This window comes from Stylophora pistillata, chromosome 13, assembly GCF_964205215.1.
Source record: "Stylophora pistillata chromosome 13, jaStyPist1.2, whole genome shotgun sequence".
NCBI lineage: Eukaryota > Metazoa > Cnidaria > Anthozoa > Scleractinia > Pocilloporidae > Stylophora > Stylophora pistillata.
Genome location: NC_142531.1, coordinates 16004841 through 16019460, shown reverse-complemented (window position 1 = coordinate 16019460; position 14620 = coordinate 16004841). Strand labels below are relative to the sequence as shown.

The window sequence follows — 14620 nt, the reverse complement described above, 5'->3', positions numbered from 1 at the left end:
TAACCTCAAAATCTGATTCCTTGCCTCTTTCTTTAATGTTATCATTCCCTGATTCTTTATTGTGTCAATCCCATTGCAACAAGTTCTGGAATCTAATTCCAACGTTTTTCTTGGGAAAAGAACGTTGGCGAAGGAGATAAAAATTTGACATTCAAGAGTTAATCTTCGGAAAGGTTTTTTTGTTTCTCTTATCATCTCTGAAAAAAGATATTCCAGCTATTACTAATTTTATTTTCTCTGACTGTCAATGAAACATTTTTACACAGATATCAACGAATGTTCCAGTAATCCGTGTTTAAATGGAGGAGTGTGCAATGACCAGGTTAATGGGTATGGTTGTGCCTGTTCCGCTAAATACACCGGAGCGCGCTGCGAAACGAGTAAGCACACACATTAGCAGTAATGTCGCTATCTGATTGGCCAATTGCTATTTTTCCTTGAGAAACGTTCAATGCAGCTGAGAGGAAATAAGACACGTTTTAACTTCTGTACAGCAGCGTCATCCTTATCACCGTCAAGTTAATGATCAAAATTTTTATGATCAACTTTCTTTTAAAGTCGCCAACGACAATAACTGTTTTCTTCGTTTCACATTCTCACTTCTATCAAAAAAATCTTAGAAATAAACCCTGCTGGCTCGCGAGATTTACACTCATAGTTACTAGTCTATTGATTGGTTCTGAAGCTTGGAAAACCAAAATCAGGGAGCTGGGGAGCCGATTTCGATAGATAAGTGTAAAGAATTCAGCAGTCTGAGTCACGCTCCTCCTGCCGTGTTACATTTCATAGATCTGGAAAAAACCTTGTTTATCATTAACCCTTTTTCCTGAGATATAAAGTTTAAATCCAGATCTAACGTCCCCTGCCTAACTAAATTAACTTGTAACTACATCCAGGAGACGGGACCTACGGTTTATTTGTCCTTATCCGAGAAGACTAGAATGTCTTTCCATTTCTTGATATTATAGAAAGGCAGCGCATTCTCCTCAGTTATATTAAGACCTTGAGTGTTTGTCCGGCCGTGGCTCGAACCACCGACCTCGACCTCCCGCACAACAGTCCAGCGCTCTAACCAATTGAGCTAACCGGGAGGCGGTTAGGAAGATAAACCTATTCGAGGAAGATAAACCATTCGAGGAAAAAAAACCGAAATCAAAGTAATATGCATTTTTTCTCGCTTATTTTCTCTCAGAGCGCTTTGTAAATATTTTCATCCGAAGTGAAGGTTGCAATGATCCAGGAGTACCTCCCAATACATGTGGTATTGCTTACATCAGGGTGGACGGCACAGAATATTCACCACAGAACCGCGGACACAACGTTGTTGTTGTGGACGGTGCAACAGGTAGTACTGACTATATGGCCTGCACGGCTCGCATCCTTGTGGCTCTATTCACAGGAATAAAGTGAATGAAAGAGTTAACTGCGGGATAGGCGGTTTCATAGGCGTTTGGTTGGTGAGGTGGCGCTGGATCCGTTCTGTGTATTACGTATGGAAAAATAATCATCAATTTTTACATCTTTTCGTCGCGTTAAATAGAAAGATTGTAATGTCTGTTTACCTTGCTATGTGGGACAAACCCGTTTCATCCAGGTAAAGGAAGGCCTTCTCCCCCCACACATCCAGAGTGGTCGTCTCTAAAAAAAGAAATTCTGCTGCCAAAAACTCTCACAAACCGGCAGGGTACAGAGGCAAAAGGGAGGGAGAAAAACTCCGCGACTCTCTCTCTGTGGATATCAGCTCTTGCTTAGCAAATGGCGTAGTAATGAGACCATATACCTTCTTCAAGTTTCATAATAGCTGGAAAACGTTCGAAAACATCCTTTTCTCGCAACCCCTGTAACCACTGTTCGAGCCTTTCGCGAACAGATTGCAAGCGTTAAAATAAAACAAACAATATGGATAAATGCCTCCCCCCCCCCACTCCCACTGCCACTTCAAGCAAGTGTCCACTTTGTTCTATAAATAAAAGAAATTTGAAACATTTTACATGATTAGACTAGAAGAAAAACGAAAAAATTATATAATAATAGGTACACTAACACATTTTTTTATGTACAGGTGTCTTCCTTGCAGCAAGAGCATTTGATACTCATGCAGATAGTTCGAGCGGAAATAATTTGAGAGACTACCTCAATAGCCTGAGCGGCAAGTATGTTACGACTAAATGTACTTAGTTGTACGCTTTTTCCGCAAAAATTATTATAATCTGTTGAAACAAAAGTGAAATGCAATTCGCTGCCCAATGCAAGCGAGTGGATGTTTAACGTAAAACAATAGGATTGTCACAGCTTTGTTTTGAACGGGTCTCAGAACTCGAAACTTCCCCTTTGAGCCTTTCGACTGGCGGACTTACTCAGGAAAGGGTTTGACTCCAAGGCTTAGTACGGAGGATAAAGGCTCCTATTGAGGGAAAAGGGCCGGGCTTTAGTTGTAATAACACATAGAAATGCATAACTTTGCTGAATGTCAAATAATATCCTCGGCCCAATTAAAGGCATCTCGTCGAGGCTTTTTTTATATATTACAGATAAGGGGGTTTCATTTTGTTACGCCTTTTCCTCTACCCTAATTTTTGACTGATCTCACCACTTGCAATCTTGTCTTTACTCTTCACACAGTAAGATCGTTTTGGTTGCTATTCAAGATTCAGCCTCCGAGTACATGTCACCTGCAACTGACGCACTCAAGAGACTGGGTGCCACTGATCCTCTACAGGCAAACTACCGAGATTCCTTTGCTTTTGCTGGATACGCGGGAGTGAACAAACCACAGTGGATTACGCAGAAAAGAGCAGACAGTTACCAGGGACCTAGTGAGATATTTCCGCAAATACCCTTGTCAGTTGATCAATAAATTAGATCTACTCTTGAGAACAAGGATGGAAACATAACGTGACATAACAATCCCAAACTGTAACGTAATCCACTTAAAAAAACCTTTCGCCATTTTGGAGACCTGCGTTTGGATGTAATTAAGCTTTTAACCTTTCATTTGTCAATATTGCGTCATTTCTGTTGTAGAAGGCCAAAGCAAGATAAGCAATTCCATGAAATGCTGTCAATGTTGGGATTTTTCGCGATAAAACATTTCCTTTCTCTCCTCGGTTTTCGGAGTATTAAACCTTGAAACGGTCGCGTGAATTCCAATGGCGATTGCTTCCATATCGCTTATTTTAGGAAATTTTCATTCAAAAGTTAATTTTATGTATTTAGGTCGCCAAATGGTGGCCTTTTAAAAACTTAAAACCCGAGCCCTGACACCGTCTTGGTTGCAGCGTTTGAATAGGTAGTTTGTAGAGCCCCGTCTGTTATCTAACGCCCCACTGTTCGAGAAGCTTTAAAAATAAATGAGGACATGCGTTTCAATTCATTTGATTCTCAAGACATATTATCGCCAAAGCTACAAAAATCAAAGTAGGTACTTTCTTTAAAATTTAAAGTAAACTCCACAGGAAATAGTTGGGCGTTGTTTTACATTGAGTTATCATCGCTAGTTTTATACAATATAAAGCTAACTTGATCAAGATTTAAATTCACTCTCAAACTTTACCTCACCGAAAAAAAATATATACATATCAATGCTTTGACATAATAAGACATCTCATCTTACTTATCTGATGCTCCGGCTGAATAGCAGTAGTAGTTGTAGCAGTCTCGCAAAAAAAATTACATAACTCATGTTACAAACTAAGTAAGATGTTATATGAAAGTAGTAAAAGGTAAAAAATAAAAATAACAAAATATGTAAAAGATTATAAACTTACAACGTTGCCTGGGTTTAAAAATCAAACTATTTATGCAAGAGTCTTTAAACTGCTCTGTATTGATTAAATGATTAATAATGATTTCGTCTTCATGTTCTTAGGGATAAAAATTCTTAGAAGACAGAAACTTGCCACTTCGTCCACAGGGGGCCCTAGCGTACTGTGCGTGATTTTGGCATAGGGTCTAAAGGTCGTTAACGGGAATACCGGTACCTAACATATTAATAGCGAATTTTTAGCGTAAGCATGGACCGTTAAAAAAAGAGGGAAATTATGAAAAAATAAAGAAAAATAAAAAAGGGTGATAAAAGCGAGGAATATAACGTGTCTAGTCTCCTTACCTTATTTCCGTAGCCGCTTTGCCGCTTACGGTCCTTTTAAAGCTCTTTTGGCGACTTTCTTTGTAACGCGTGTGCTACTTGTCAACTGTATATAGAAAACACAAGACTGATCCGCTTCCACCGGTCCCGAACACCAACCATCGCCACTTGAAGGCCGATGAATTCCGTTTTAGCATCCATTCTGGCTAAATCGCCTGTAGGCACGATTAATCCGTTTGGCCTTACTACTGGATTCAAATATCGAAGGGCATCTGACCAAATAAATGACTCTCCAGGGGATTGATAGGATGGTTGTTACGTTTTCCCTATTGCCAAACAACACTGTCTGGGGAGTCGTGCGTGTAATTCGACCGGATGCGCTTCGATATCTGAATCCCGTAAAAAAGGCAAACAGATTACGAGTACCTACAAAGCGAATTAGCCAAAATGGTTGGTAAAATGGAGCGTCTCTCGGATCGTTGCAGTGGAATTCGGAAAGCACTCTCCCGGGTGTAAATCTGAGGGAGGTCTGTCGACTTTTGAGGAATTTATCGGCCTTCCACACACGTCACAAAGAAAGTGGCTAAAACAGCGTTGAAACGACTGTTGGCGATAAAGCGGCTACGGAAACAAGGTAAGGAGACTTCACACGTTATATTCCTCGCTTTTATTATCCTTTTAAATTTTTCTTAACTTGTTTGAATAACTTTTCCTTATTTTTAACGGTCCACGCTTACGCTAAAAATTCGATATCAAAATGTTAGGTATTCCCGTTATGACCTTTAGACCCCAAAATCACGCACAGTACAGTTGGGCCGCCCATGCTTCGTCGAAAATCTTTTTCGTGATTTTCTATTACATGTAGTTCATATGCCATAGCCCAGCTTTTTTCAAAACAATTAGGAAATCTTAATAGCTTGGATGTGAGATACTTTCTTTTGCCAGAAAATAACTCTGAAAAAACCCCCTGTTTCAAGTTTGTCCGGATAGCTTTCAAACTAGCCTCAGTTAGCTGGAAGATGAATGACATACGTTTGAGAATTAAATCCTTCCCTTAAGGACATCAACAGCAGATTTGTTATGGTTTAAAAATAACTCGCCAAAAAAAAAATAATAAATAAAAAAACTGATAAAAGCTACAGGGAGTGAATCAAATGTTTTTGTTTTTCGACTAAAAATTTGTGACTAATAAATTAATTCCATTTCAAAGTCATGATTCCAGAAGTATAATATCAAATTCTAACTAACAAAGATACCTCCCTGGGACCTGCCGTCGTCATTGAGTTAAGTCATTAACTTTTGATATGGTCTTTCAAAGAAGAAAAAAATTATTTCTTCTATGTTAATATGTGGCATTAGAAATCTCCTTTATGAATTTTGATTATAAACCCTAACTGTACAAACAAGTGTAGCTTACAATAAGTAATTAAGGACCTTAAGAAAACCACGGTGGCAAAGGCAGCGAGGCCGAGACGAAACAAAAGTTCTAATGGGCAGAACAATAGCTCAGCACGTGTATTTTAAAACTTTGCACATTTCTTAGCCGTCCTCTGCAAAACACCAACGTGAAATCATCAAAATCCGCCTGGTCCGGGAACCAAAACCTTCACAGCAAAATATTTAAGTTTCCGTCTGCACCAAATCGCCACTAATATTTTTCACGTTAACATGAAGCGGAGGTTTCGTACAGTAAGAGACGGTGAAAACATCTAGCTATTCGTGAAATTCTGAAAATATATATAAATCAATTTTTTAATCGTCGTCTTCCTAGGCGTTGCCTTCCTGACTGCCTATGGTTCCTAATAAAGAGACGCCTTCCTAAAAATTTACGCGCCTGACTGAAACGTCATCGCGGCATGTATCATAAATAAATTAACTTTTTGGACAATGCAGGTGACTTAGGTGGGATGTTTAGTTTGACTCAATGTTGGCTTCTTTAATAAACTACTGACGACACATAGTCGTTCGTTACAGCGCGGCACAGTTGTGATATAAGGCTTGGATTTTTGACAAGCAATCCTTTAAAAAAATCAACTTGCTGTATGTGCTAAAGACATTTGCTCCTTTTCAATTTACTAACTTTTTGATACCGATGGAGAGAGAAAAACTGTATACAGCCCTATTTCTTGCCTCACTCTTACGCGTGCCTCAATCAAACAGCGCGGAGAACTTCAGACGGGATGGGCAATCCGGAGTGAATTACGCTCATTTTGTGAAGAATCCCTTTCAAAGACTAAATTCTGCAGTCCTTGATAGTTTAATAGTATCTCGAACTCTGGAATGTACTTACCGCTGTGTCAATCACCAAGAATGTTACTCAGTTAATTTTGCCACAGCTTCATTAAAGTGCGAGCTGCTAAATGCTGACAAGTTTCAAAACTGGGCTGATGTGGTTTATAGTGAAACCTGGGACCACTACAATATTAAGGTGAGTCAGTAAATCTATTTCTGTTTGTGGCAGAAATTTGTTTTTGTTTCAACGTTTTTACGTAACGAAAGTCTTTGTACGCCGACGGATGGAGGCAAACTGATAGCTTTGATATTGTTTTGGTAGTAGCGAGTGCTACGAATGTTGACTACAACACTTCTTTGTAAAACGAACGATTCATGCTTTCGCTCTTAAAATAATGTGTTAATAATACTTATAAAACTTTGACTCTAAATCAATATCATAGCATGATCAAAAAGACGTTTTAAAGAAGACTCAATTCTTCTTTGGGTATTTATCTAATTAACAATTGGTTCATGCTTTAGCGTGGTGCACTATCGAGTTATGGAGCACGCGGGAAGTTTGGAGAGCACGAAAGAAGCGTAAGAGTTGCCCGAGGCGATAGCCGAGGGCAACTCTAGCTTCTTGAGTGCTCTCCAAACTTCCCACGTGCTCCATAACTCGATAGTGCACAGCTGAAAGCATGAACCAATTGTTTTAGAACATAGCCGGTAGAATTGTGCATCAAATCCGACGGGAAAAATGGACAACAAATATCAGTTGAAGCGAATCGTGACGGCGCTGATGCCGAGTCTCCTTTTCTTTTGTTTTTCTCTTTTTCTGCCTCATTTAAGAACTCTAGCCCAAGGGAAAAGGTCGAAACATTGTCTTCGTTTTCGGACTAGTAGGCCGAGTTTCTGTTTGTATACATTATTGTCGCGAAATTTATTATTTTTCTCGCGCTAACAATAGGCCGCTCGCGCGAAAAAAAATTTTCTGGCGAAGCGATTTGCTGACGCTGTCAGCGTGCACTATCGGGATTTTGAGCACGCTTACAAATATTGAATTTCATTGCGCGGTTCTGCTAGCTATGTTCTAATAATCATTAGTGTTTTTGTATTTTCCACCTTGGCAGAGCCCGTGCATGAGCAATCCTTGCCAAAATGGAACTTTATTTTGTCGGCCTAACTACGATCAAGACGATTATCAATGTGTTGGCAAACCAGGTTATAGCGGAATATTCTATGAAACAGGTCGGTTTCGATTTTTCTCGGTAATTTTAATGCTCAACCGTCTTTTCAAGTCGCCTACGAGGAATGTTTCCTTCGTTTCACACTCGCACTTCCATAAAACATCTTCGAAATAAACCCAATATATATACATTTTCAGATATCAATGAGTGTTTCAGTAATTAACAATTATTGAATGAGGTTGAGCATGATAGCGATAATTATCAAGGCCAAAGTTTGTGTTATCTGCCGAAGCCGAAGGCTGAGTTGGATAGCACAAACTGAGGGCTTGATAATTATCGCTATCCTGCGAAAACCGAGTCCAATAATTGTTTTATTATGCATAATCCAGAGCTGCACTTGTAAAGACAAGAGCGCATAAAACTATTGCCTGTAGGTATGACGTCACTTCTACAAATATAAAATCTATTGTAAGTAGGTACGACGTAAAAGAATGTATCCTTGTTTTTTGTAACGGAGGTGTAGGAGTGAGTTATGCAAATCCAATACCTTTATTTTTTCTGTGAATGTAGAAATTAACTTTGAATTCGAATTTTTTCTTCAGAATCAAATTTTTTCTCTTTTTATTGTTTAGTTCTAGTCATCAATGCTTCGTTTGCTAGAGTGCTAGCCCGCTTTCAAGCGAGTCTGGAGGCTCCATCCAGAATAATAGATTCGAGCGATGAATCTCGGAAAGATAGTTATAATTAGATAGGCTTTCTTCCCGGTCCATGAACGTGATCAACTCGCTATTAGACTACTGCCAGTGTACTTCAATTTGCTAGGGAGCTGATTTCGAAAGATGAATGGAAAGAATTCAGCGGTCTGAGTCATGCTCTTCATACAGTTTTAAGTCCGTAGATCTGGCCTCGGTTGTTCAAAGGATGAATAAATTTATCCACTGGATAAGCTTATCCGGAGGATAAAAAGGCTATTCACTGGATAGTTATCCAGCGATGAAAAGTTGTTGCAGAATGCACGGATAGCGAGGCGTATAACTATCCGATGGATAACTCGCTATCCAGGCATTTGCCATGGTTATAATCCATGCATTTTGTGATCTATTCGCTCGCGCGTGCTTGTGGCGAGACAACATGGCAGAAAATGTCGCTCCTTCCCGGCCAAAGCGTGCTAGAAAGCTGAACTTTACACCTGCCGAATGTGCAGCGATTTTCGAAGAGGTGGAAGACAATATCAACATTATTAAGAGTAGATTTTCCTCGACACTTTCGAACAAAGACAAAACTCGAAAATGGGAGGAAATAACCGACAAAGTCAATGCCCTCGGAGTTTCCAAAAGAACTGTTATGGAGGTAAAAGAAAAGTGGAGAGAAATGCCTCTCAATTCAGCATCTGTATATGTTTGTAACGGATCGAGCTGGCGGCGATAAATTCTTCTCTTTCTTCGATATCGATTTTCGGGCAGGTTACAGCTAAGAAGATGTAACTGTCGAGCAGCCACTTTATTTGTGTTTACCCGGTGGATAAAAATTTATACTACCTACCTAACCATGGATAAGTTTATCCGCTGGATAGCGAGTGGATAGCGCTATTCATGCTTTGAACAACCGATATGACGCCATGGATAAAATTTATCCGCTGGATAGCGATTTATCCAGCGGATAAGAAGTTATCCATCCTTTGAACAATCGGGGCCAGGACGAAACCTTGTTTACTTTTAAACTATTTTCCTAAGATATAAGGTTTAAATCTATCAAGCCTATGAATTTTCTTTCATTAGGGAAGAAATCAAAGTTATACGTCTCTCTCCTTGCGTATTTGTTTTCAGAGCGCTTTGTAAATATTTTCATCCGAAGCGAAGGTTACGATGATCCAGGAAAAACTTCAAAGACAGGCGTTACTTACATCAGGGTGAATGGCACAGAATACTCACCAAAGAGACGTGGACATAATGTTGTTGTTGTGGATGGTGCAACAGGTAGCAATGACCGTATGCCGCCTGCATATCTCGCATCTTCTGGCTCTATTCACAAGAATTAAAGTGGAGAAAGAGTTAGACTGCGAGACGGGCGGTTTTCTAGGCGTTTGATTAGTTAGGTGGCGATGGATTCGTTCTGCGTTATACATATGGAAAAATTATCACCAATTTTCACATCTATACGTAGCGTTTAATAGGAGGATTGTAATGTATGTTTACCTTGCGATGTGAGACAAGCCCCACCCCCCTCCCCATATCCAAAGCGGTCGATTCTCAAACAAGAAATTCCACGGTACCAACTGCCGCTACAAACTCTAACAGACTGGCAGTGTACACAGGTAAAAGGAAGTGATAAAAATTCCGCGACTTTCTTTGTTTGGATATCAGCTGTTGCATAGCAACTGTCGTGGTAAAGAAACGCAAAAGAGCAGAAGTTGATCTCTTCTCCATGCCGCTAATGAAATATCATATATTGAGGCAGCAACCACAAATTAGAAAAGTGAATATGACAAAATTAGCTATGAATTAAATGTGACTAAGATGTGTTATGTTGCCTTGCGTAATTGGCATTTTGCATGATTCGATGATTTGATACTTTCTTTTACCCACTGCAGGTTCCTTTCTGAAGGCAACATCATTTGATACTCATGGAGATCGCTCGTCTGGTACTCGTATGCACGACTACCTTAACGGTCTAAGTGGAAAGTATGTCACCTTAAGTATTTTGAGTAACTTTTCCATAATTAAACTTTTGCAAGACAAATTTCGACAGAAACACCACTCCCTTTGAAGGGGTATTTTCAAATGAAGACTTCAGATCTTAGGTGAAGCGGTATGACAGCTTTTAGACGCGATATTCTTTTTGGTATTTCATTCCGGTCGAAAACTTATTTTTGATTGTAATTACAAAATGGCCGGAGCTATTATTTCCAAAAGCAAAAAGGAAAAGCTCATTACGATTCTACAGCGAAGTTATTTTATCAAATAAGGTCAAGAGAGCGCACAAAATGTGAGACCGCTATACAATGTAAAGTCCCAGTTAGGCCATTACGCAGATGTTAAAATGATAGAAAACGTAGAGGAAATGGCCGGACGAAACGAAAAAAAGAAGATGACCTTTCTTTCATGTGCCAATCACTTCTTGTTTATCTCTCCATATATATCCAATCAAGATGACACCCAAAAGCCCCCCCCCCCACCACCCCCACAGGGAGTGTTGATAAAGTTTGTATTGTAATTTATGGTATGAGGTTACTTTTTCCGAAGGGTTTTCTGAGTTTTTACGTCATAAGAATTCCCACCGTGCGCTGACCGAAATAATTTAAAGCAGAACTGACGGAATCTATCTGTAGTGTCTTCAGAAAGTTTTTTCCTCGCATTCTGATCAAAGATTTACAAATTCTCACACAGCTTCTTTAAAACTGAATTGTATCAAATAACCTCAACCACAAGTTAGACAGATGGTTACTGTACGGTAGTTAGATACACTTTGCTCTTTTCTAATGAATATCCTAGTCGCCATTGACAATAGATTTCGTGTTCTGGTACAGTAATAGATCACGAATGACTTCAAATGTATAGTACCAAGGAAAAGGTGGCACACGAAACTCGGGAAAACTTGTCATGCGATTTTTCGCTGAGGCAATATAACGTAGGATCTATTTGACGAGTGTTTTCTCTAACGATTGTGGTTTGGTCTGATTTTGACCAATATGTATTTCTCGTCCTTACTGTAGCAAAATCGTTTTGGTCGCCGTTCAAGATCAAGGCTCCCACCACATGTCCTCAGCGATTGCTGCTCTTAAGAGACTGGGCGCCCATGATCCTGTGCAGTTAAAGTACCGAGAATCATTTGCTCTCGCAGGATACGCAGGAGGAACCAAACCATCGTGGATAACACAAAAACAAGCCAGTAAAGGACGAGGCCCTTCTGAATTTACCCTGAAAATTTCTTTACCAACAGGTGAGTTAAGACAGTTCTGATCCTTCGTATCCATTCATGGGTCGGAAAGGTAGAGAGTACATTTCCACGAGATGCCATGTTCATCTTTTATTTTGCTTCTATCTCTCGTCTGGAAAAAAGACAGCGCGGGAGATATTTTCAATTTACATTTAGAAATACTGAAATAAATTGGAAAAAAAAGAAAAAACCATAACTGTTTCGCTGCAAAAAAGAATAATGAAAAGGTGATCACACCTGTGGAAAACGTGCACAAGATTTTAAAGAAACCAGAGCCCCATGGGACCGATGCACAGCCCCGAACGCAATTTTGCGAAATTTCTTTTAGAAACGTTCAGAGAACTGTCGTTAAAATGGTTTTGGACATTTAAGCCATTCCATCCTTCTACATGTAATTGGAACTCGACTTAAAAATTATACCAAAATGAAGAAAGGTATAAAGAGGAGACAGCTGAATTGAAACTTAGACTTACTTTTAGAATTAAGGCGTAATAATTGGCATGCTGCATTTTTGCTGATGACAACGAATGAAATAAGACGACAGACAGAAAATGAAATAAACTTATTACTAATTCGTTCCTTACGCAGTGTAATCGCAGGAAGCTGAATTACGATGCCTACGATTCATCAACAGTTGGACGTCTAAACTTTGATAATAACTATGAGGTAATATAATCATGATCAAGATAAAAAAGGACGCAAGATATGTACGACGCAGTCAGTTCCGGGAGACTTTAATGATTTATCACTTCAATTTCATGAAACCGCAGTACACATGTATGACTTTCATATATTCAAACCCATTGATACATCACTTCGACGGGTTTAATGAGAACCAACATAATGACCAGCTCCCAACTGGCTTGTTTGCTCAGTTGGTTATAGCACTGCACGGGTATCAAAGAGGTCATGAGTTTAAATCCCGTACGGGCCTGGATGTTTTTCAGGCCTTATCTCCACTACTACATAAGTAGGGTTCATTACTGCGAGGATCGCTTTCATACATTGATTGCACACGTATTTAACACGACATCCCGATTCTGAGCGATCCAAGTGATATTAAATAAAATATATTCGGGAAATTATTATAAGGTGAAGATAATTCTCCAAGGGCAACAAATGTAATACCTGGTACTGAACACATTAGACATTACATTAGCGATATCGTCTCTTACTCTTTATATTTTCACTCCTCAAACATTCATAAACAAGTATTTATAACCAGGGCCCGGTTATTCAGAGAACAGATGACGCTATCCGACGGATAAATCGCTATCCGGCGGTTAAGTTTTACCAAAACGTAGAGCACTATCCGTCGAATAGAGATCTATCCAGTAGATATCGTTATCCACCATTCGAACAACCGGGCCAGAACTCTTTGATGGACTGACAGTGCGATTCTGTTTAAGAGAGAAAGGGCTGTTGAAGGCCTAAATGTAACAACTGTCCTAAATGTAATAAAGTCCTAAATTCAATAACATTTGGTCCCAAATGTAATAAAACAAGGCTGTTATAGAAAAGTTTGCGAGCGTTTAAGGGAAACAAATGTTTGATCCTGTGTAAAAGACCGAGCCGTTGATTAACTTTAGAAATTACTTACTCTACATGATCTGACCATGTGAAGTCTGAGGCTAACATAACCCATAAATATATAAACCGTTATTTCCACTATCTAACTCACAAGCAAAAATAGATAGGGACAATGACGAAATATTAAATAGTTTTCTATTGCTTCCGATTAACATGGATTTGGTCTACGTTGTGGAGGTCTGCATTCAACTTGCTCTTCAGCTCGCAAAGTTCCTTATGTTACCTTTCTATAATATCAAGAAATGGTTAGATATTCTAGTCTTCTCGGATAGAGGCGATTAAATGGAGGTCACGTCTCCTGCAGGGTTAGGGGTAGGAGACGTTAATTTCCCACGCACGAGATTACTGTGTGATGAATGTCCTCCCCTGAGGTGGGATGGGAGGGTTAGTGCATTAATTGTAAAGCGCTGTTGATCTGTCATTGTAAATAGCGCTCTATAAGAAATCAATCATTATTATTATTATTATTATTATTATTACCCTTTCTAAGATCTTGCTGAGAGTGGGTTTGAGCTGGGCCTTTAATTTGGCTGCAACTTAGTTATTCCTATTTAACTATATATATCTATCTATCTGTTGTAACAATTGGTTTGTACCACGTATGGACCCTGTAAATGGAAAAAAAAAATTATAGAAGGTGTAAATTTCTTCGCTGTATCCAAATTCCAACTTTCAGTTTCCGCGAAGTCGCACTTTGGCACCCAGGGACAATAAGCCGTTCCTCAGGGCATCTGCGACCGCTTCCAATTTTTTGCTTAGTTTTGCAAGCGGACTTACAACTGCAATAACTTATATTGATGTATCCGCTTCTCGTCCACGGTCTGGCGCGGATTCTTCCTCTGGCTCTGTAATCTTTAGAATGAAGATGTAAATCATTCGGAAGTGAAAACTAAACCTACCAACCATTCTCAGTAGTGGTTGCTCTTCCGCCGATAACATAGAAATTTCAACGTGTGGCAAATCATTTGATTTGCGCTGTTTGGCCTCTTGCGCCGCTAATACTGCAAACTCTGGCCATTCCAACAATAACAACCACGAGCGTTGCATCATGGTAGACATAAACTCTTAAAACTCTTGACAAAAGAAATTAACAACGGTCTAAAAATGAGATTATCCAAGCCGACGTGACTCCCCAGTGCATGTTTTTTTACTTTTCATAGTTTGGCTCATACGAGTAAATTCCGACCTCCCTCTTTTGTACGAAATGAGGGACTGACCTTGGTAGATTTCACTGAGCAATGGCTGTTGTACTATTAGGGGCCAGTTTTACATAAGGATCTTTTTTATGTTCCTTTTTGTGTTAGTTGAAGAGCTCGCTTCCTGTCTTCAAAGCTGACTTCTGAGAGATGTTCTGGGTAACCTTCCTAGATCTCTGGTAAATGTGGGGAGTTGAAGTTTTTTAATTTTCTTCTGAAAAAAATTTGTACAAAAGTTTGTTTTAAAAAATTCCTAAAGTCTTTCCTTTTATGAAGTCAGTTTTAAGATCCGTTGGGTGAGACCAACTGAAATGTTTACATCAAGAGTACACACATCACGAAATGCGTTTTTTTCCGAAACTTTTGCCTTTGTACTTTAGTCCAGAAACATTACTACCTTGTCTGAAAGC

General features: G+C 39.3%; 1 protein-coding gene across 2 annotated transcripts; it reads left to right on the top strand.

Annotated features, from left to right (window-relative positions):
• Positions 1–4461: 4461 nt before the first annotated feature.
• Positions 4462–13615, top strand: LOC111327652 (uncharacterized). 2 transcript variants are annotated; one of them, XM_088743010.1, is made up of 6 exons: positions 4462–6515; positions 7432–7549; positions 9315–9464; positions 10079–10169; positions 11201–11476; positions 12013–13615. In XM_088743010.1, exons 1-5 carry the CDS (start codon positions 6180–6182, stop codon positions 11445–11447), a joined length of 942 nt encoding a protein of 313 aa, XP_088599136.1. In that variant the 5' UTR covers positions 4462–6179; the 3' UTR covers positions 11448–11476; positions 12013–13615. The 2 variants fall into 2 exon arrangements, with proteins under 2 accessions (XP_088599136.1, XP_088599137.1); XM_088743011.1 differs by having other exon boundaries at positions 11201–11427; positions 12013–13612.
• Positions 13616–14620: the final 1005 nt, after the last annotated feature.